General features: G+C 41.6%; 1 protein-coding gene across 1 annotated transcript; it reads right to left on the bottom strand.

The window, feature by feature from the left end:
* Window positions 1–13740: 13740 nt before the first annotated feature.
* Window positions 13741–20380, bottom strand: LOC309327116 (vomeronasal type-2 receptor 26-like). Its single transcript, XM_081836192.1, has 3 exons — window positions 17488–20380; window positions 16282–16408; window positions 13741–15203 (listed from the first exon to the last, which is right to left on the bottom strand). Exons 1-3 carry the CDS (start codon window positions 17638–17640, stop codon window positions 14305–14307), a joined length of 1179 nt encoding a protein of 392 aa, XP_081692318.1. The 5' UTR covers window positions 17641–20380; the 3' UTR covers window positions 13741–14304.
* Between the last annotated feature and the right edge of the window lie 1214 nt (window positions 20381–21594).

The following is a 21594-nucleotide window of genomic DNA, read 5'->3' as shown; positions in this document are numbered from 1 at the left end:
GGCAAAGCAGATGCTCTGCTCCTGAGCTCTGACCTTGCGCCCCCACCCAATCTACAGTAAGCAAATAGGGGGCAGACAGCACATCTAAGCACGCAATTAGAAAATGTTGCCTGCTTACTTTGTTATAAACCAGATAAACAACAAGCTAAACTCGGGAATGCCTGGCTGTAAAGGAGAGGCACTGTCCTAACTCACTCTCTCCCTCATTGTCCAGTTTAACGCAGGACAGTGCCCAGAATTCCTTGAGAGGGGAAAATGTGCTTTGAAAGAGTGGTGTGAATTGCAGGTCTTTGCACCACACACACCACACTTTGCACCGCACAATCCTGCTAACAGGTTTTCTCGGGCCAGTTGCACTGTATGTGTACTGGGGGGGTGTCGTGCTTTCTCCCCACCATCCCAACAGGCAATCTGTGGGAAAGACAATCTATGCCTGGGTACATGTACTAACTCAGTTTAATCTGCCAAGTGAAGATAAAAGGGTGGAAGGAGATGGCGATGGACACAGACTTGAGATCCTGGGAAGAAAAGCAAGGCACAAATATATAACGGCATTCGCAGATCGTGTGAAGAGAAATGAACATGGGGAAAGCCCCCAAAATAGCAGATTTTCCACAGCCACCCACGATCACCTCAGAATGGGTGTAAGGTTTGCTGCTCCAAACTTTACTTTCTAGGAGACAAAAGCTCACAGCCATACCTTTTAAAGCACTCTTCCACCACTGACAGTCATGGCTTACCCCCATCCCCCAAAGAACCTGGGAACTGTAGTTTTTAAGGGTGCTGAGCGCTGTTAGGAGAATCCCCAGTCGCCTTAACAAACTACAGTTCCCGGGATTCTATGGGGAAAGCCATGACTGTCAGAGTGGTATGAGGGTGATCTACACAGTTGGTGTGGATTAACTCTAGCACAATGGTTGCCAAACTCCCCCCACCCCTCTATGCATACACACATGCAATGAACCATTTGAAAATTGCGGACAGTCTTAGGGGGCTTCCTAACGGTTTTTCTACCTGTTGTATCAGTTGAAATACACTGGGCTAGATGCTGTGTGATTTGAAACTGTATTTTTGAAGACACACCATGAACCATCTGAATGAAACTTGCAGACCACTGGCAGTCTACGGTCCACAGTTGGGGAATCATTACCCTAACAGATCAATCTTACGCACGCTTGCTTGGAAGTAAGGGCCATACTGGACAATATGTTAACTACCCCTAAAGTTTAGTGGGCTGTTGTTGTTTACATGAGAGCTTGCCGTCTATGGCTTCTTAGCACCATGCACACTTACATGGAACAGGGAGTGAGCCCCACCCCGCTCCAAATGCAGAGGGGTTTATTTCCAAGTAATCCTGCACAGGAGTCAGCTTCAAGCATGCAACAACAAACTTTAGCTCACCATGTGCAAACTCCTTACCAGCACTGTAAACTCTCGAAATGACTCCTGTCCTCAGTTTCACTTCCCTGCTTGTTTTTGCCAGAAAAGCACCCCTGTAAAGAACACTTTGGGTTTATACTAATCATTACTGATACTCAGTGGCCTGCTCCTTCCAGAATATGTTGTAGTTTAAGGGTGTTGGGAATTGTAGCTCTATGAAAGGGTGAACTACAGTTCCCATGATTATTGCGGGGGGGTGCATGTCTTGAAGTGTATGGTGTGTACACAGTATCAACCTCTAGTCCTTTTTCTTATAGATATATAAGGAGGGAAATCTGCAAACAACATTCTGCCTGGAGTGATTGTAATGATTTGCAAACATATCTTTACAAGAGGGATTAGGGTGGGAGTTTGGAGATGATGCCTGAACAATAGTGGAAGTGTACCCACTGCATGGCTGAGAGGACTCCAGCAGAGAACTGTTGTTTGTTGCAACTACTTCGTCACAAAACCACCATGTTAACTATTGCCTCAATACAGTGAACTCAAACTCAAACCCAGGTCCTCTAGCCAATGAGTGCTAAATGACTGAGATTACTGGCCAAAATTACCTTCAAAGCATTACGGTACAACGCTGAACAGTCATAGCTCCCCCGAATGATTCCTGGAAGCTGCAGTCTGCTCAGGGCACTGAGACTTGTTAGGAGACCCCTATTCCCCTCACTGAACTACAATTCCCAGATTTCACTGGAGATTGATCATCAAACCACTTGGGGACTTGTAAGCAAAGCCAGCCCTGGAGAAACAGCGCCCTGGGCAAGGAGTGCCTGGTCGGCTTTCCAAAGGGTTTATGGCACCTGGAGCAGGTGTGATCTTTGGGGCCCTTCTGCTGCCACACCCCTACAAGGGCCCATGCATGCGTGCACAAAAGCTCAGGCCGACATGCAATAATCACTGCATTCACGGACGACAAATTTTCAAATTCTGCGGCTGCTCCTCACCCTGACTACCTCCTCCAAATCCCAACCCCGTTGTAGCAGAGCTTCTTTCTGCCACAACAGCACTCAGCCTCATAGGTCTTACTGGCTGTGGCCTTCTCAAGAAGGAAGGCCTGGCCTCACACCAATAATGCGCCTTTTTCTGTGGCCACAGAAAAATTACTCTCCAGTGGCAACATGCCTGGAAATCTTAGGTGCTCACTCACCATTGGTGGTCAATGGTATATGCAGGAACCAAGGAACCCTGGTTTGTGCGGGCCCCCAAATTGCCCCCTCCAGGCAGGTCTGCAGCTTTGCAGCGTTACCAAGTTGTGTGGCTTGTGCAGGATTGCAAAACAAGCCTGCTTCTCCCAGACTTCCCCCCTCCCCTGCAGTGTCTATGAGAAGGTCTCCACAAACTGAGCTACCTCTTCTTTGCACTGTTCTGCTTTCAGTGCATTCCTACAGTTTCAGGATCCCCAGGGAAGCTTTCATCTTGTGGGGTGGCTCTCAAAGGATTACTCTCATGGAGTCATGGGCCAATGTGCTTTATTATGTTCTGCACACACACAAAATGGCTCCTCCTGCAAGTTCTCCTCTCTGAGCACCAACACTCCCTTACTCATTTGCAACAAGTAGGCACCCTCTTGGAGTGCTATAACTAGTCTTCCATTTATGTGCAATATAGAGAAATCTTTTTATTTATTTAAACAAGAACCTGTACTTTAATATCACGCAGGAATTAGTCTTGTGTATCAGTAGCATTAAAGGGACAGACTCTCAGGCTGGGGAACTTTTTAGGTTTCTTTTCGTTATGGGGGTTGTTGCTGTTACGGATATTCATGTTTCGCATCTTTATTTTAGATCTTGTGATTTATGTGGAAATTGTTTCAGTTCGGTTGTGTACTTTGTTTTATTCATTGTTATGACAACTTTTATTATGTTTGTAATTGTGTAACTTTTTCCATGTTATAAGCTGCCTTGGGCATGGCTTGAACTATGGAAAAGCAGCATGCAAATAAAATGATCACTATATACTTTTTAAAAAGTTTTTATTTATACTTTTCAAGTTTACACATTTCATTAATTTTACAATCATTTTAACATTTCAAAGTTTGACTTCCTTCCCCCTCTTTCTGCTGTCCCTTAAATTATTTTTTTAACATCTTCTGCATATCCAAATTCATTTAACTTACTCATTTATTTATCCACTTTAAATAAATAGCCTTATGAAACTGCAGGTTGTTACTATAACCCTGCCAGTGTTTTTAATCTGTTTGCAATTTATCTGTAAATATTCAATGAGGCATTTTCATTCTTTTATAAAAAGTTTGTTATCTTGATTTCTTATTCTTCTGGTATATACTAGCCTCCCAAGCTGTAGCATCCACTTCAGTCTTCTTCCCTTGCTGCTCCCCCCCCCTTCTTTTGTTTTACAAGTGCCCCAAAACTTTTTTGCCCAATGCACGACCTTGAGATTAAGAATCTCATGCTCTACTGACTGAGCTATGCGGGAACTTCTGAGAACAAACTCAAAAAATGCAACTTGGCTCCCTCCTCAGCTCAGTGCAGTCATTTGGTTTTTGCACCTTAGCTCACTGCAGACAGTACATGGGGAGAAGCCCAGCCACTGAGCTCAGCTCAGCACCCCAGATGAACACCTAGCACACCCACCCCCTAACTCTGTGAGGGGAATAGGGGTTCCCTTTTTTATATAAATTTTATTTTCAATGCAAAATTACAAACATCGAATCCAAAATAAAACTATACAAACAAGAAAGAAAAACAAAACACTAAAAAATAAAAAGCACACATCTACAAATAAAACCATATCTTTATTCTAATCTAGTCATTACATACATATACACATATTGACTTCCTTTGTTCTAAGACCTCAAAAAATTTACTCTTTCTAAATTGTTGTGTCTAATGTAGATTACTTCTATCTTTATACTTTTTACACCATTTTTCTTTTTCTTTAACCCTGCAAAGCATCATTCATTACATACCGATATGCTTACTCCAGAACAATGTTTTTTTTTCATATACTCTTTAGCACATCCCCATTCTTTTACTAATTTCTGGTCCGATTGTCTCCTTATGAATGCTGTGAGTCTTGCCAGATTTATATATTGACAAAATTTAATTTGCCATTCTTTCATTGATGGAATTTTTCTCCCTTTCCAATTTTTTGCTATAAGCATCCTGACAGCTGTCGTTGCATAAAGGGGTCTCCTAACAACTCTCAGCACCCTTAGCAAACTACAATCCCAAGGATTCTTTGGGGGAAGCCATGAGTGTATAAAGAGATATCATAGTGCTTTAAATGTATAGTTTGGATGAGGGCTCAGCCAAAAAAACCCTTCTGAGCCTCCAGAGTTAGTTGTTTATATTTCTGTATTAAATGCATATTCCTCCCCGGAGCATGTCGAGGGAAACATGCAACAAGAAATCTCTTGCAAGGTTATTGTATCCAAAAACAACAATTGAAATGACAGTTTTTTTAAACCTCCGGTGCCTAAATGTCCCTATCCCCTTCCCAAGGCCTAACTGGTCGTCACAGTTAGTAGGGTCAGTTAGCATCTAATTCCTCTACCACACGGGGCACATTTGGGTTTTTGAGAAAGTGCCATGGGTACCAGTCACAAAATGGCTGCTGTGGTGGATGTGTGGCTCAAGACAAAATGGTTGCTGGGGGGGGGTGCCACTAGATAAAATGGCTGCTGTGTGTGTGTGTGTTTGTGTGTGTGTGTGTGTGTGTGTGTGTGTGTGTGTGTGTCACAAGACAAAATGGTTGCTGTGGTGTTTGTTTGGGGGGGGCACAAGACAAAATGGCTGCTGTGTGTGTGTGTGTGTAACAATATAAAATGGCTGCTGTTTTGTATGTGGCACAAGACAAAATGGCTGCCATAGGTATGTGGCATGACACAAAATGGCAGCTGCAGGGGTGTGGCATAACACAAGAACAAAAAATGGTGGGGGCAGGCCCTCTGACCTCATATGTCCTGGAGTTTTGAGGGGACATTTACTGAGGACTTTTTAAAGGGACCATGGGACATAGTGGACACACTTGCATCCTGAAGCAGCACATGGGCACCCCTGTCCTGCTATACTGGCACAGGCACAACCTCAGAATCCATTTTAGAAAATTCAGTTTTAATACAGTATTTTAATTACTGAGCATCTCTATATGATTCCAGTGAAAGCCTTTGCCGCCATTCCTGAGGGGACGTTGGCAAGGGGTTAGCCGACGCAAACGTTTGTTCTTTCACAGGGGAATTTGGGCTGTTTTTATTTTACAGTTGTACGTTTACTCAATAAATCTGGTCACTTCTAATATATCTGACCAAGGGCTTTCAGAGCATGTCTGGAAGGCCCTATGGGCATGAGATGGTCCAGGCCCTTGTAACGCCACCTGCTGGTCGACAGCTTGAGAGCAGCAGCCATGGCTGAAATTATTTGCCGGTTGGAATAGAGCTTGGAATCCTGTTCCTTAAAAAAGTTTAGGGGAGCAACCACCAAGGAAAGTGAAATGTGGCAAGGGAGGCACAACTGTGCCCAGTTTGCAACCCCCATCCAAGGGGACACAGCCATGGATCTGTGAACTCAAAAGGCTTGATGTGTGAATTAAACTAAAATACACCCCAAAACACCCACCTCCCTTATGCCACCTGCAGGTCACTTCCAGGCATGCAGCAGAAATGGTTTAAACAGACGCTCCCAGTTCCTAAACGCTCAGTTCACTTCCACCATTCCTGTATATTACAGGGCATTCACAAAACGTGTTTTAGGTGCCATTGTTCCAATTGTTTTTACCTGCTAAATTGTTTCTAAGCATCTTTAATTGTTTCTAAATATGTTCTTCTTTCTCGCATTGTTGTATCATCAGTGTGTTGGGAGGAAGGAGGGGAGAATACATTTAATAAATGAAATAGCAGTAGGATATCTGAGGGATAGCTCTTAATCTCAGCATCATGAGTTTGAACCCCACGTTGGGTGTAAGATTCCTGCATTTCAGGGCGTTGGTAGTAGATGATCCTCGTGGGCACTTCCAACTCTACAATACTATGTCAAAAGTCGTATTCCCTTCATTTCTCTGCAAGTTCCCTGCCCCTCCCCACGAAACCAGAACCTTCTAGCTAGACTCTTTCCTAATACTCTGCTTCCCTCTCCTGGACATGTTGAGTGACAGTACCTTAAAATCAATTAATTGTTAATACATCAAATGGAATGCAAACAGATGAGCTGTTTATGCAGCATCCATCCTTATTTGCTTGTGGGGTGCTTGGGACGTCTTCCCATTAATCACTTTTCAATGCATTGGCTTAAAAAACTGTTAAATGTCCAGGTGCTTTAATTATATATGTGGGGTTTGCTGCAGTAGAGAGTCACACCTGCACTCACAAATAGAAGTCAAAATAGGAATCACTTTTATCTCCTCAGAGTGGCTGACAGCATAATCATAGAATCATACAATTGTAAAGTTATGAGATCCTCTAGTCCAACCCTCTAAAATGCAGGAATCTCACTTAAAGCATCCATGACAAATGGATATATATCAATAATACATTAAAAATGCAGTAATACATTGTTCATAGAATAATTTAGGCTTAAAACAGTGATTTCCATCTCCCCCCCCCCCCAATGTGTTCGTCTTCACAGTTCCTGCCCCTCCCCACTAAACGTGGAACTCGCTAAGGTTTTTCTCCTAATCCTCTGCTGCACCCATGTGGACATATTCAGTACTGCACCCTCTTAAAGTCAAAATTTAATGTGCAGTGCACAGACACAAACTTCGATTTCATAGAATCGTTGAATTGGAAGTGATCATCTGGCAAAACCCCCTGCAATTCAGGAATAGCACACGGGCCCTCACTCAATTTGAAACAATACTGGACCCTGCTTAGCTTTGCAAGTGTGCTAGCACTCCTTAAGGATGTAGGGCAGGGGTCACAGAACTAGAAGCGTAAATGATAATAATTTATCATTTACATCTCACTCTTCTAAATTTCTACTCAAGAGTGGTTCACAGCATAATATGCATAAGATTTGTTTCTGGGGCAGTTGCATGACAATGAGATTTGCCGGCGCGGTGCTAATGCACCCCTTTCCATTAATCGCTTGTTCATTTGTTCATCCCACACTTTTCAATGCATTTGCCCATTACTTTCGAAACGGCAAAAAGTCCAGTTGTTGTTGTTTTTAAGTGGATCTGTTGCAAGAGGGCTTTCTGCATAGGGAGGTGCTGGGAGCCCAGTTATGTTCACAAGTAGAATTTATTATACTTATTACTTATATCTCTTCTACATTCATACTCAGAGTGACTTACAGCATAATGTAAATAAAACACTTAAAATGCAGTCATAAACTACTGTCAATAGAATAATTCAAGTTTAAAGCAGCAATTTCCACACCCCATGCATTTGTCTTCACAATTCCTACCCCTCCCCACTGAATTTGAATTTGCTAGGGTTTTTCCCCCAAACCCTCTGCTGCACTCGTGTGGACATATTGAGTACTGCAACCTCTTGAAGTCAAGAAAAGAATTATTTGCAGCACAGCGGAAAAACCTCTATTTCCTTCCGTTACTTGCCTTTCTGCATAAGAAGGTGGGGGGGAATCACATCTATAATCACAAGTGGGAGTGGAAATGATAATATTTTATAATGTATATCTCACTCTTGTACATTCTAGTCAGAGTGACTTACAGCATAATATACTTAAAAATACAGTAACAAAATTCCATTAACTAGCTTACTGAAGCTTAAAACAATAATCTGTCCTTTTCTATTAATTTCCCTTCAAGAAATTCCCTCCCAGCTAAACTTAAATTTTTCTAATCCTCTGCTGCAGCCATGTGGACATATTGAGTACTGCACCCTCTTAAAGTCAATACTAATTAGTTTGCAGCACACAGAGGCAAAGTTCTATCCATTTAGAATGCAATACCATTGATTCCTTTCACTTGCCCCTTTCTTGCACCTAGGATAGCAAACAGAAGCATTTTATATTCACTTCATTATTATTAATTAAATTTCTATACTGCCCTTCTTCCGAAGATTAAGGGGCACTTTACAATATAAAAACACAAAAATATATGGCATATTAACAAACAAAAATAATGCTACACACACACACACACACACACACACACAGTTTAAAAGGCCATAGATTGTTTAATTAACCAAAGGCAGGTAGAAGAGGAATATTTTTGCCTGGCACCTCATTAACTTTCTGCAAATGACCAACACCTTCCTATAAAAGCGTCAACTCGCTAGATTCATACCAAATCCTCTGCTGCCCTCATGTGGACATATTCAGAACTCAAGCATTTTACTTCAAGGTAACCCAAATTACGTGGGTCGCGTTGTGGGTTAAACCACAGAGCCTAGGACTTGCCGATCAGAAGGTCGGCGGTTTGAATCCCCGTGACGGGGTGAGCTCCCGTTGCTCGGTCCCAGCTCCTGCCAACCTAGCAGTTCAAAAGCACGTCAGAGTGCAAGTAGATAAATAGGTACCGCTCCAGCAGGGAGGTAAACGGCGTTTCCGTGCGCTGCTCTGGTTCACCAGAAGCAGCTTAGTCCTGCTGGCCACATGACCTGGAAGCTGTACGCCAGCTCCCTCGGCCAATAAAGCGAGATGAGCGCCGTAAACCCAGAGTCGTCCAGAGTCGCCTGGACCTAATGGTCTGGGGTCCCTTTACCTTTACTAACCCAAATTAATGTCGAACCAAAATAAAAAAACTCCTTCCAGTAGCACGTGAGAGACCAACTAAGTTTGTTATACCAATAACAAACTTAGTTGGTCTCTCACGTGCTACTGGAAGGAATTTTTTTATTTTGTTTCGACTATGGCAGACCAACATGGCTACCTACCTGTAGCCATATTAATGTGCAATGCATAACCCCAGTGGTTGGAGACCTCAATTCTTTAGTTATTTCCACATTGCTAGCAACTTCTGCAACCTGCTTTCTTGCTTTTCTGCATACTGCATCACCGCTACCCTCTGTGGTTGTTTAAGAGAATGGGAGGCAAGGATGAATCCTGAGCACTAAGCCTTTCTGAACTTATCCCACAGGTGAGGCCAGAGCCATCACAATGCCAGACCTCCTGGCCTAAGTTCAAAAGATTTGTATGGCTGGTGGCACTGCATGTCACTGAGAGATCCGCGCCTCCCCCAGCAAAGGTCATCAAGCAAGGTGATCAGTCCCCAAACCAGGTCTGAAGGGCACAGATTGAAATGTGCCCATATCACCAGCTTCATCCAAGAGCATTTGGGGTAAATAAAAAAAAATTAAATGCAAAATTGTGGCCTGCCGGCAGCTAGTATCTGTATAGTTTGAGAATATAGTTCAAAAGTCAGGAGGGAAAGTTGTGAGATGTATTCACTCCCAGTTCCTTCCTGGACCACTGAGGTTAAATCACCTGAAACTCCTATAAGCCACTGACCAAGGATGCTCAATCTACTTCCCACTTCACTGCATACCAGCTGGGTGTTTACACCCAGGAAAAAGAAGAAGAGCAGTATGTTCTCTTCACATTAATTTCTGATAAATTGCCTGTCCCTCCTCACAGATCTAAAAACCACAGCACCTTTCGTAGTTCTCTGCTGCCATCATGTGGTCATTTTTGTCTCTCTCTTTTTTGAAATAATTTTTATTTGGCTTTACAAATACAGTGGGACCTCGGTTTAAGAACAGCCCTTTTTACGAACGATTCGGTTTACGAACTCTTCCAAACTGGAAGTAGTGTCCTGGTTTGCAAACTTTACCTCAATCTAAGAAAGGAAAAGGGGGAAATAAATACTGTACGGTAAATGGACAAAAGTACAAAGATTCACAAAATGTTTAGGGGTATGCGTACCCCTGCATTTCTCCCCCCCCCCAAAAAAAGCACTGATTATAACAGTACAAATTACATATCCACATTTAGACATTCCCCCAAATCTCTGGACTTCCCACTTTCCCCTCCAATGGATCCTATTGTCCACCTTTTCAACTTCTTCTTATTTAATACAGTAATGTGGCCATTTTCATCAAGGCGTTATAAATTATGTAACTTATGAGAGTTGTTTTGGTGTTTCTGCTTAGTATACGTCATACTTTTGTATTACTTCATTTTTCTAATAAATACAGCATGTGAAAATTAAGTTCCCACTAGGAACTTAACCTGTACGCCCGAATCCTGCACAAAGCAGGACTGAAACACAGACGTCAGTTCAAGTGCAGAGAGTTCAGTCCTGATTTGTAGGATTTGGCTCACTCCAGATATCCCTAACTTTCCATTTATAAAAGATTTTCAGTAAACAAGGCCATTCCTTAACCTGACCTGTTGTGGTGCTGTTTATGAACATACCGTATTTTTCGCTCTATAGGACGCACCAGACCACAAGACGCACCTAGTTTTTGGAGGAGGAAAACAAGAAAAAAAATATTCTGAATCTCAGAAGCCAGAAGAGCAAGAGGGATCGCTGCGCAGTGAAAGCAGCAATCCCTTTTGCTGTTCTGGCTTCTGGGATAGTTGTGCAGCCTGCATTCGCTCCATAAGACGCACACACATTTCCCCTTACTTTTTAGGAGAGAAAAAGTGAGTCTTATAGAGCAAAAAATACAGTAACCTCTGGCTACGTAATGATTTTTCTGCCTGCTGTAGCCATTGTAATATACTGTGCTAGCTGTTCTGTGATTTGTAAATGAATCTTCATTACTCCTTTTATTTCTCATATTGTATATTTATATTATATTATATTATATTATATTATATTATATTATATTATATTAGTGTTAAAATTGTATTTTGTTAATTATCATTGTGCTTTATACGGTATCCTATGGAATTCAAATTGTAATATAATAAAATACAATATAAGAAATAAAAGAAGCCACACACACAAAAACCACTGTTTAAATTAATAATAATAATAATATCCCATGATCTGTTCCAACTGCTCATAAACAGTTGCTCCCTCTGGTCTTCAGTTTCCAAGGCAACAAATCGTCTCCCAAACCATTCGTCCCATAAAATAAGGTCTTTGGGGTTGACTTTTTTTTTTTAAAAAAAGAAGAAAAGTAATGGGGGATCATTTGTTCTTCAAATGTTCTGTCATTTTTGTGTGTGTCACGACATCCCCTGTCTCTTCTACATTAAATGTATGGCTCTTTATTTCAGCTGCTCGTGAAGTATTGTTTTGCTCTGCTCTTGTTGCAACTTCATTGTAATATCATAAAATACTTCATTTTTGCTTGTTGGGACTATGCCTTGCAGCCTCTTTTCCTATTATTTATTCTATACCAATTTCCAGATATTAAAAGCGCTGAGGCCTGCTGTCAGTTGAGTCCTGGAGCTGAGGAACTGCGGCCTGGTGAGGCAGTTGAGGCCTAGGGTGGAACTACTGTGAGGGAGAGTGGCAGTTGGCCGAAGGTGACAGTTGATGGGCATTGCGGAAGCTGAGGGAGACTAGCAGCATAAACTCTCTGGAGGAGACTTATATATCGATATCCCTCATTAGTTTTATAGCAGCACCTAGTATGAAAAGGAGAGCACCCTCCTTGTAGCACCCTGCTTGTGGTTAACACTTAGCTGGAATGAAATATTCAACACAGCAATAGAGAAATTAAAATAATAATTTATTTGTCAGACAAATAAATGAGAGACACAGTGGTATTGGTTACCAAAGCTCTCCCCACTCCAGCCCTGATGGTCAGCGCTTATATTTCCTCAGCTCAGCCCCCTTGCTCCTCCTTTGGCTGCCTCTGTCCAATCAGCCTGGTTGAAATTCCTATTGGCTGTTTGCTAGAACCAATCATAAAAGATACACCCATTTCCTATTGCCTTTTATGGGAGACAAAGAGCTATATATTCTTCTATCCATAAATGGCAAATAAGTAGTCATATATCTTACATTTGCCTCAACAAGGAACCTTAATTACCAGCTCACCTCTTGCCCTCCTTGCCCTATTGCCCTCCAAAACAGATGGTTAATGGTTTTAAATTTTTATCTTAAACAGATGTCAGAGATCTTGGGTTCACATTCTCACACATCATCAATGAAATAAGAATCTAACATAAGAATCTAACATTTCTTACTTTCTAAATCCTTTGCATAATTACATTTAAGCCAATATATTTCATACATTAACATAGATAGCTTTTTAGAAGAATAAACCTTCTCAAAGTAAAAAGGAAGGAACAGTTTACAGCCTCAAAATAAACTTCTTCAGTTTACACCCACCCCTTTTCTGGCCAGCTGCTTTTTCCATTAGCTCTTGCCCTTTAACCTTAGGAGGCACATGGTATTAACTTACTATTTACCAATTTTAATTGTGTTTTTGCAGCGTGATTGTATTCTGTAGGATCAGTAACCTAGTAACCTTTGCTCTCAGCCTGTAATTCCCTTTTACAACTTTGAGAACTTTGTCTTCTGCTATAAATCAGGGGGGCCAGGAAGATAAACATTTTGCCAAAGTACTTAGGCAGATGTTTATCTGCCAGGCATAAAACATTTGAAAATCTTTAAGCTCATTTTAAAATACAGGCCTTGATCAGATGCCTCATCCGGAGCAGGGCCGGATTTAGGTTTGATGAGGCCTTCAGCTACTGAAGGTAATGGGGCCCTTTATACCCTGTTTCCCCGAAAGTAAGACATCCCCCCGAAAATAAGACCTACTTCCAGTTTTGCCTCTTACTGTAATATAAGGCCTCCCCCGAATATAAGGCCTCCCCGATAATAAGGCTACCCCTGAATATAAGGCCCCCGAAGCTACTGTAAGGCGTTGTACCGTATACAGGTAATAAATTTCCTTTTTTTTTTGTTCAACAATAAATGTGTACCATATTCTTCTTCATGGAAAAATAAGACATCCCCTGAAAATAAGACCTAGCACATCTTTGGGAGCAAAAATTAATACAAGACACTGTCTTATTTTCGGGGGGAAAGGGTATGTCCAGCTGTCCTTTGTCAGCAACAAATTGCCGCTGTTTTTTATGTTGAATATATGCTATATGGTAATTTATGGACCTAATAGGTATCTAAAGTCATTTGCACATAACAAATAGGAGCCTACACAACACAAAACATTGTTGCTGTATGTAAGTTTTATTTTGTTTTTTATCTTATATTTTGGAAATGTACATCCAGGGTTGTTGTTTTCCCTTTAATTTTGGGGGGGGCCTCCAAGAGAGTGGGGCCCTAAGCTATAGCTTGTTTAGCTTATACGTAAATCCGGCACTGGCCACACGCATACAGACCTTGGATGCCCCCCTAATGGGATAGATATGATATTTTGTTTAATATTTTTATTTATTATGATGATATCTATGCTCACATTATTATTATTATTATTATTATTATTATTATTATTATTATTTATACCCCGCCCATCTGGCTGGGTTTCCCCAGCTACTCTGGGCAGCTTACAGCATATATAAAAACATAGTAAAACATCAAGCATTAAAAACTTCCTGAAACAGGGCTGCCTTCAGATGTCTTCTAAAAGTTGTGTATTTCTTTATCTCCTTGACATGTGAAGGGAAGGTGTTCCACACGGAGGGGGCCACTACTAAGAAGGTCCTCTGCCTGGTTCCCTGTAACTTCGCTTCTCATGGTACAAACACAGTCTATCTCTGTCACTGTCCTATTGGAAATCTTTTGGAAATCTAACCACCTCTCTTGGTTTTAGTTCTCCGTTTAAGAGCTTGCTTTGCATTTAACTGTTAAGCAGTAGAGTTGCAATTATTGTTTTATTTGATTTACATACTACCCTTTATCCAAAGATCTCAACCATTGTGCAAAAGTCAGCTCCTGAAAATTCATAATGTACCTTTTCTGGGATGTTTTTCGAGGCAGGCTCCTCACCTACTCATCAAATCATAGCTAATTCTCTAGTAATCCTTACCAATGCATTAATAGTACATTAATAGTGTAGTAGAAGAAAGCAAGGCAGAATCTTTAAAACTTTCTCCTAATTAGCTCTCTGCTGTTCTGCTGGGGCCTAAACACAATGATGTAGCATTTAGGGGCAAAGATGCAACCCAGTAACCCAGCACTGGAGGCTAAGATGGAGAAAATCTCCACAGCCACCATGTATTTCCCTCTTGTGCTCAGGTAGGTTGGAACAAAGGATAACCACACGCTGCAAAAGACCAACATGCTGAAGGTAATGAACTTGGCTTCATTAAAACTATCAGGTAACTTGCGGGCTAGGAATGCCACAGTGAAGCTGGCAATGGCCAAGAAGCCCATGAAACCCAAGACACAGTAAAACATGGCGACTGACCCTTCTTTACATTGCACAATGATTTCTCCAGTTACTGTGTGCATGTCTAAATCAGGAAATGGCGGAGAGGTTGCCAACCACAAGGTACAAATACTTGCTTGAATGAGGGAACAGGAAAAAACAACAGAATGTCCCTGTCTTTTCCCCATCCACTTCCTCATGCTGGATCCTGGCTTTGTAGCCATGAAAGCTATCACTACAGTGATGGTTTTGGCCAATACACAAGAAACAGCCACTGAGAAGATGATGCCAAACACTGTTTGTCGGAGAAGACAGGTCACTTTTCCAGGTTTGCCAAGGAAAAACAATGAAGAAAGGAAGCAGAGCAGGAGGGAGATGAGGAGGATATAGGTGAGGCCTCGGTTGTTGGCTTTGACAATGGGTGTATCCCTGTGCTTAATGAAAATTGTTAACACCAAGACTGCATGAATGGAAAGAAAAACAGCAGCAAAGGCTAAAGTGATTCCTAATGGTTCTTTATAAGAAAGAAAGGTTATAACTTTAGGCACACATTCATCTTTGTCCTTACTTGGAAATTGCTCTTCTGGGCACATGAAACAGTCAGCCATATCTAAAAAAGAGTAAATTTATCATTTCAGCATTAATTACCTGTTACCTATGGATTGTTCTCCACTCTACCTCTCATCATAGCTGTCAACGTTTCCCTTTTTTTAAGGGAAATTCACTTATTCCGAATAGGATTCCTCACAAGAAAAGGGAAAAGTTGGCAGCTATGCCTCTCATACATCAGTTAAGAATGTAGAGATCTCTCTCTACCATTGGTGGATCTTTCCATAGGATTCCCCCCGATAGACTGGAAGAAGATTGGAGCAAGATTATCACCCAGCTTTCAGAGCTCTCCTATTTTTTAAATATAGTTCTTGTCTCAAAAAGTGAATCGACATATATGAAACACTCAAGATTTAGGGATAAAAATTAAGGTACGTTTAAATGTGAGCTTATATAATTTGCACTTTTCAAAACAATGTACAAGCTGAAATACAGCTTACTCCTTTTCCTCTTTGTCAGGGACTAAAACCAATCCAGTCACCTGTGGATGAGCACAGAAATAACTGGTCGCCTGTTTAGGGACTGAGTAGGAATATTTGGGGTGTTTCGCTGAGGAATCGCCTATTTTAGACTACTCCAAGCACCTCTTGTTTGCTAGGCTTTTGTTTCTTTGGCTTCGTTTTTTGTCACAGCAAGATGGCTGTGGGAGTGGGTGCAAGGCAGACTATGCCAAAATAATGAGCACCCCGAAGTACCAGCTTGGTAAAGGGATTCTTCCATATTCACAATTTATCACTGACTGGCATCAAGGTGTTTACAGGAGTGCTCCTTAGGCTTCGCCCTTTGAAATACGGGGCAGCAGAGGAGGGGTGTAGTAATCGACTGAGCACACCTCCGAATGAGCTTGCAATGTAAAGCATGGATAGAGTCATATTCTGCTGTGAAGCTTGGAACCAGGATGGTGTCACCCTTAGAAGATATTTGGATATACATTCCCTTCGCTCTTCTGCAAATTCCATGCTCGCATTGATTTAGCTAATCACATGACAGCATGCACATTGGAGTAAGTTTCCACTTGTAAATAGCCATCTGGCACAACTCTTTTAAATTACTCTGTGTGGATCAAAACATTGACCTACCCTTCTTGTTGGAAATCTTCCCTTCTGGACATGGAGTACAATCATAGCAACAAAATTTCTTCCCTTCTTTCCTTTTCTTCTCATTGCCAGGGTGGCAGTAGTCGTTACACAAAGAAATAGGCATCGCCTATCCAGACATTAAAGGAGTTACAAAAGGGAAATGGAGATAGATAGAAAGATAGACAGACAGATACTTCTGATGTTGATCTTGGCATATGCGCCAGACCTTTTAAGGACCTAAAAGCATCCTTCTTGGGCAAGCAGGGGAACAGCTCTGGTAATACCCATAGTTTAGCCAGCAGATAACTCATAAAGACTGAGTCAAACGAGTATTTGAAGAGAGTGAGTCACCATTAGTTAAGATTCCACATCTACAAACACAAAGAGAATCTTCAGAGAAGATGGCAAAGATGATGGGTCAGTGAAAAATCTGGACTGGTAATCAGTAATGGGGATCTATCTCTTGTCAAGAAAGGGAGTACGGGAATCATCATGCTGAATGGCCAGAGAATACTTTTCAGGTTGCTCAGTTAAAATGAAGCAGCTAGACTGAGCTCAGGCTGAATAGGCAGTCAAAATATAGGAGTGCAATCCAGTTTATCTTGGCTCATAATTAAGTTCCTTTGATTTCAGTACAGCTTAATCCTAATTAAATGGTTAAAAAATTGCAACCAAAGCACCAACTCCTCAATGTAGCTACATTATTATGGTTGACTTTATTGCGTTCATAGAATATTTTTTAAAATGTTTACACACTCAGAAATAAGTGTGTCTGTATGTATGTCAAGAACCAGAAAGTATCTTAACACTTCTGATAGTTGCTGTATTAGATTTGAATCTATATATACTACTACCAATCACAGCTATACTAAAATTCTAGCTTTCGTTTCCCACTCTCCAACCTCTTGATACTAATCACTAAGGGAAACCAAAAGAAAAATAAACAAAGAAGAATTCAAAATGAACCAAGGAATCCCTTATTCAGATAATGGATGTATTATCTCTATAGTTAGCTCTGTGACCAGTCATTGTTGTTATGTCAGTCTTTGTCTAAAAACATTAAAGGTGGTATGAGCATTATCTTCTTCATGGTTATACTGGCCAGAATACTGCCTGGACTAGTCAGCAAGGCAACCCTAGGCTATAATGCCATTGACTGCAGCTCCTTCAGCCTATGTCTTCATCCAGCCACGCCAGAATCCATACCTGGTTGAAACCGCTGTGCCAGACAATTATATCTTCATGAATTATGAATTCTTCACCTTTGGGAACATCTATGTCAATCCTACCAATTTTCACTCTCTGAAAAGAGTTATTTGGAAATATGATCGTGTTCATTATGTCAAAGCCGGCTCGCATTTCCCATTTATCATTGAAGGAAATGGTTTCCCCAGCTGAGTTGTTAAAGGAATTCCCATGAAGAAAGTGATGGAGCTAAGGTATAATAAAGAGGGATATCAATAAATCAGAAAATTCATCTTTTCTGACTACTACCATTTATGTCAGGTAGTGATTTCCACTGCTGTTGGATGACAGTTACCAAGCACTCAACATGGCTAATGGGGATTATGGGAATTCTTCCTGCATTGGATATTCTGACTCCAGTTGGAGGACCCAGGAGAGACTCTCTGGGAAGCAGGAAATGGAAAGGCAACCAACAGGAAGACCTTCCACCACCCTAGGCTGAAGAGTCTGCTGACTTCTCTCTTTTATGGCTGGGTCTGTGTGTGGATTTTTAGCACCACTGGGCTTGAGAGCTTGAGAGTAGCCCGGAAAGCTGAAGTGGGGTCACTGTGCAGGAGCAGAAGGAGGCCCCATCAGAGCACAGTGCACTTCAACACCTTGCAGTCAGACTACTGGTTGGAGTGTTGAATCATCCTGAGCATTTCTGGAGGAATCCTTGCAACCTTGATGTCACCATTGCCCTTGGAAAAGCTGGGTGGTCTATGGAGGAGTGCCCATCACCACTGGGAGGGCTCAAAAATGGGAGGAAGGATGAGAAGTCCCTGTCTCAAGAAACAGGCAAGCTTTCCAGAGGAGCCTCAACTGGAATGCTTCCCAGGCCTCTAATCCCTTTCAGCAGCCAAATCAGATTTTCAGGATCAAAGCTGTTGGTGGAACAAGGATTGTGATGCTCAAGAGTTTTATCTATCTGCTCTACTTTGAAATCCTGAATGACAAATCCTAAGTAGTTTATAGTGCAATAGGAAAATTTGGAAACGGAGGGGACTTCCAGTGGCAGACAATTTTTAAATTTAAAACATGGAAAGACAGTAGCATTGAGAACAGTAGCAGGATGGGAAATGATGCAGGAGATAATTCCCTGGAGGAATGTGACACAATAAAGCAGGACTGTCGTGGCCTTTCTAATAGAGCTGTTCAACACTGAAACAGACTCCCACAGAAGGTGGTGGACTCTCCTTCCTGAAGGTTTTTAAGCAGAGGTTGAATGGCCTCTTTCATGGATGCTTCAGTTGAGATTTCTGCATTGCAGGGGGTTGGACTAGATGAGCCTTGGGGTTCCTCCCATCAGCCTATGAAAGAAATATAAACCTATAAAATGCTCTCAACCAATAAGATGGCCAATTTCATTTCCTCAGTGATTCATGCAGGAGAAAGCTGAATATAGTCTCAATTCCGAGGTTTCCACAACCTGAGGAATATTTCCGGGTTTGCCGCATGCGCATCCCGAAGTTTACATAACCAGAGGGTTACGTAAAAGGAGGTTTGACAGTACTTTGTTTATTGAAATGAAAGAATATTTTGTTGTAGGGACATTACCTGCCAGGGCTGAAGATCTTGAAGTTCAGCGCTAAAACCCTTCTGATTAGTTCTCAGCTTGGATCGAGAAGAGCCCATAATATGCAAAGCATGAGCCACAGCGTAAACACCATTATAAACACTATAGCTGTGACCAGTCATGAGCACTTCAAACTGTGGTGCAGGGAGGCTCTCTAGTCTCTCCTCTCCAGTACATGTTTGGTCAACATCCATTGCCACATTGGGGTTAGGAAGTACACAGTCAAAGGCTTGCTCCCAAAAGTCCTTCAGAAAACTGTCCTTCTGGGCCCCGTGAAGCTTTATGGTCCCAATAAATTCCCTAAACCCCGAAATCTCTTTGGAGTGAACTGTAAAGGAAATTGCACCTTGGAACATTTGAAGACCCCAGCTCCTTTGAATGCCAGTTAATATGAAATCTATCTGGGTTGTTGTAATCCACACCTTTCTCATTGAGGGAGTCTCCTTGTTTCCAGAGTCTCGTATAAACATAATAGCCCTAAGCCATGCAATAGTCAAAGATTCTCCATATATAATGAATGTAATCACTGTATAATCTGTGTAATGTGCATAAAAAATTGTGGCTATATCAATAAGTTTCTCCAAGTTATCCCAATGGCTTATGCGTGGGATTCTTTGGGTGAATGCTGAACAGATCCCATACTGAGAAAACAATGAATCCAGTGTCTGCAAGAAATGTTCTCCACTGTTATCATCATCTATAAGAATTCCAACCCATGTCCATTTGAAATACTGGAGTAACAGGATAAGCCCCATATACTGCTGGGTTTCATTTGGGACCAGACAATAAAAGGATGGCCCTTGAGTGATACGATTCCCCTGTGGGGCAAATGAGCCATATGTGAGCTGGAAAAAATAATAATGTGCAGATATTGCAGGGCAAAGTTAGGAATGCCTTTATATTCCTGATTATACAACAATTATATATATAAACAGTTGTTAGGAGCCTAGAGCTAAATTTAGCACATCTGATTGAATGTCCCAAGTATATAAAGCATACAGTTTCATCATCATAAAATCATAGAATTGTAGAGTTAGAAGAGACCCACAAGGGTCATCTAGTCCAACCCCTGCAATGCAGGAACCACAACTAAAGCATGAATAACATTTGTACCAAATGTTCATTAGCAAAATGTTGGGCAGGAGAGAAGAGAATTGATTGATTGCATCTCTATCTCCAGTGAGATTTTTTTTCTCCAAGCTGCTCAAGGTGGCGTTTATGGTTCTCCCTGCATTTAATCCCCACAACAACCCTGTGAGGTAGGCCAATAATAATAATAATAATAATAATAATAATAATAATAATAATAATAATTTATTTATACCCCACCCATCTGGCTGGGTTTCCCCAGCCACTCTGGGTGGCTTCCAACAGAATGTTAAAATACAATAGTCTATTAAACATTAAAAGCTTCCCTAAACAGGGCTGCCTTCAGATGTCTTCTAAAAGTCTGATAGTTGTTTTTCTTTTTGACATCTGGTGGGAGGGCATTCCACAGGGCAGGTGCCACTACTGAGAAGGCCCTGTGCCTGGTTCCCTGTAACTTCGCTTCTCGCAGCAAGGGAACTGCCAGAAGGCCCTCAGCACTAGACCTTAGTGTCCGGGCAGAACGATGGGGGTGGAAACGCTCCTTCAGGTATACTGGCTGAGCGGCAGTGACTGGCCCCCAGGGTCACCCAATGAGATTTTTATGGCCAAGTACAGATTTGAACTTGGGTTTCCTAGGCCCTGTTAGTCTGACACCCCAAACTCTACACAGCACAGTCTCTCACACCATCCTGGGTACAATTTGGATTGTTTCACTGGGGCAACACTCTGTTTGAAATCTTGATTGTCCCATTACCCTTGCCCTCACCAAACTCTGAGCCCCCTCCTGTTCCAAGCTCCCCAACACTGCCCTCATCTCTGTTGTTGTTGTTGTTGTTGTTGTTGTTGTTTTATCGGTCGCTTCATTACCAACATAACTCAAATGACTTACAAAACAAAATAAAAAAATTCCTTCCAGTAGCACCTTAAAGACCAACTGAGTTAGTTCTAGGTATGAGCTTTCGTGTGCATGCACACTTCTTCAGATACACTGAAACAGAAGTCACCGGACCTTTCTATATAGTGAGAAGGTGGGGAGGGGTATTACTCAGAAGGGTGGTGGGAATGGGTGATTGGCAGATAGCTGCGATGAGCCTGTTGACGACTCTTAACGACTGCAATAGGTCTAACAGGAAAAAGCAAGGGGTGAGAAGGTGAAAAATGGCTTTGTCATGTATAATGAGATAAGAATCCAATGTCTTTATTCAAACCAGGTCTCTCTATAGTTTTTTACTGTATAAACAAAAACCAGCACACACAAAAAACAAATAAAAAAAATCTAAAAGACAACCCTATTTTTAAAAGGCAGACTTAAAACACCACACGCACTCAAGGAGGCCACAGTTAACTAAGAGCCAAAAAATAAATGTTAAGTAATAAGGGAAGAATAAATAAAATATCATGAAACTACAAAATCAAGTTCCACA

This window comes from Podarcis erhardii, assembly GCF_964252035.2.
Source record: "Podarcis erhardii genome assembly, chromosome: 13".
Lineage (NCBI taxonomy): Eukaryota > Metazoa > Chordata > Lepidosauria > Squamata > Lacertidae > Podarcis > Podarcis erhardii.
This window is presented reverse-complemented; position numbering and strand designations above follow the sequence as displayed.

Coding starts and splice junctions, on each gene's coding strand:
- LOC309327116 (XM_081836192.1), bottom strand. CDS start 17,640: ATGCGAGCCGGCTTTGACATAATGAACACGATCATATTTCCAAATAAC. Junction 16,409..17,487: donor GGCACAGCGGTTTCAACCAG/GTATGGATTCTG, acceptor ATGTCTGGATAG/GCGATGCCTATTTCTTTGTG. Junction 15,204..16,281: donor GAAGATTTCCAACAAGAAGG/GTAGGTCAATGT, acceptor ACTCTTTTTTAG/ATATGGCTGACTGTTTCATG.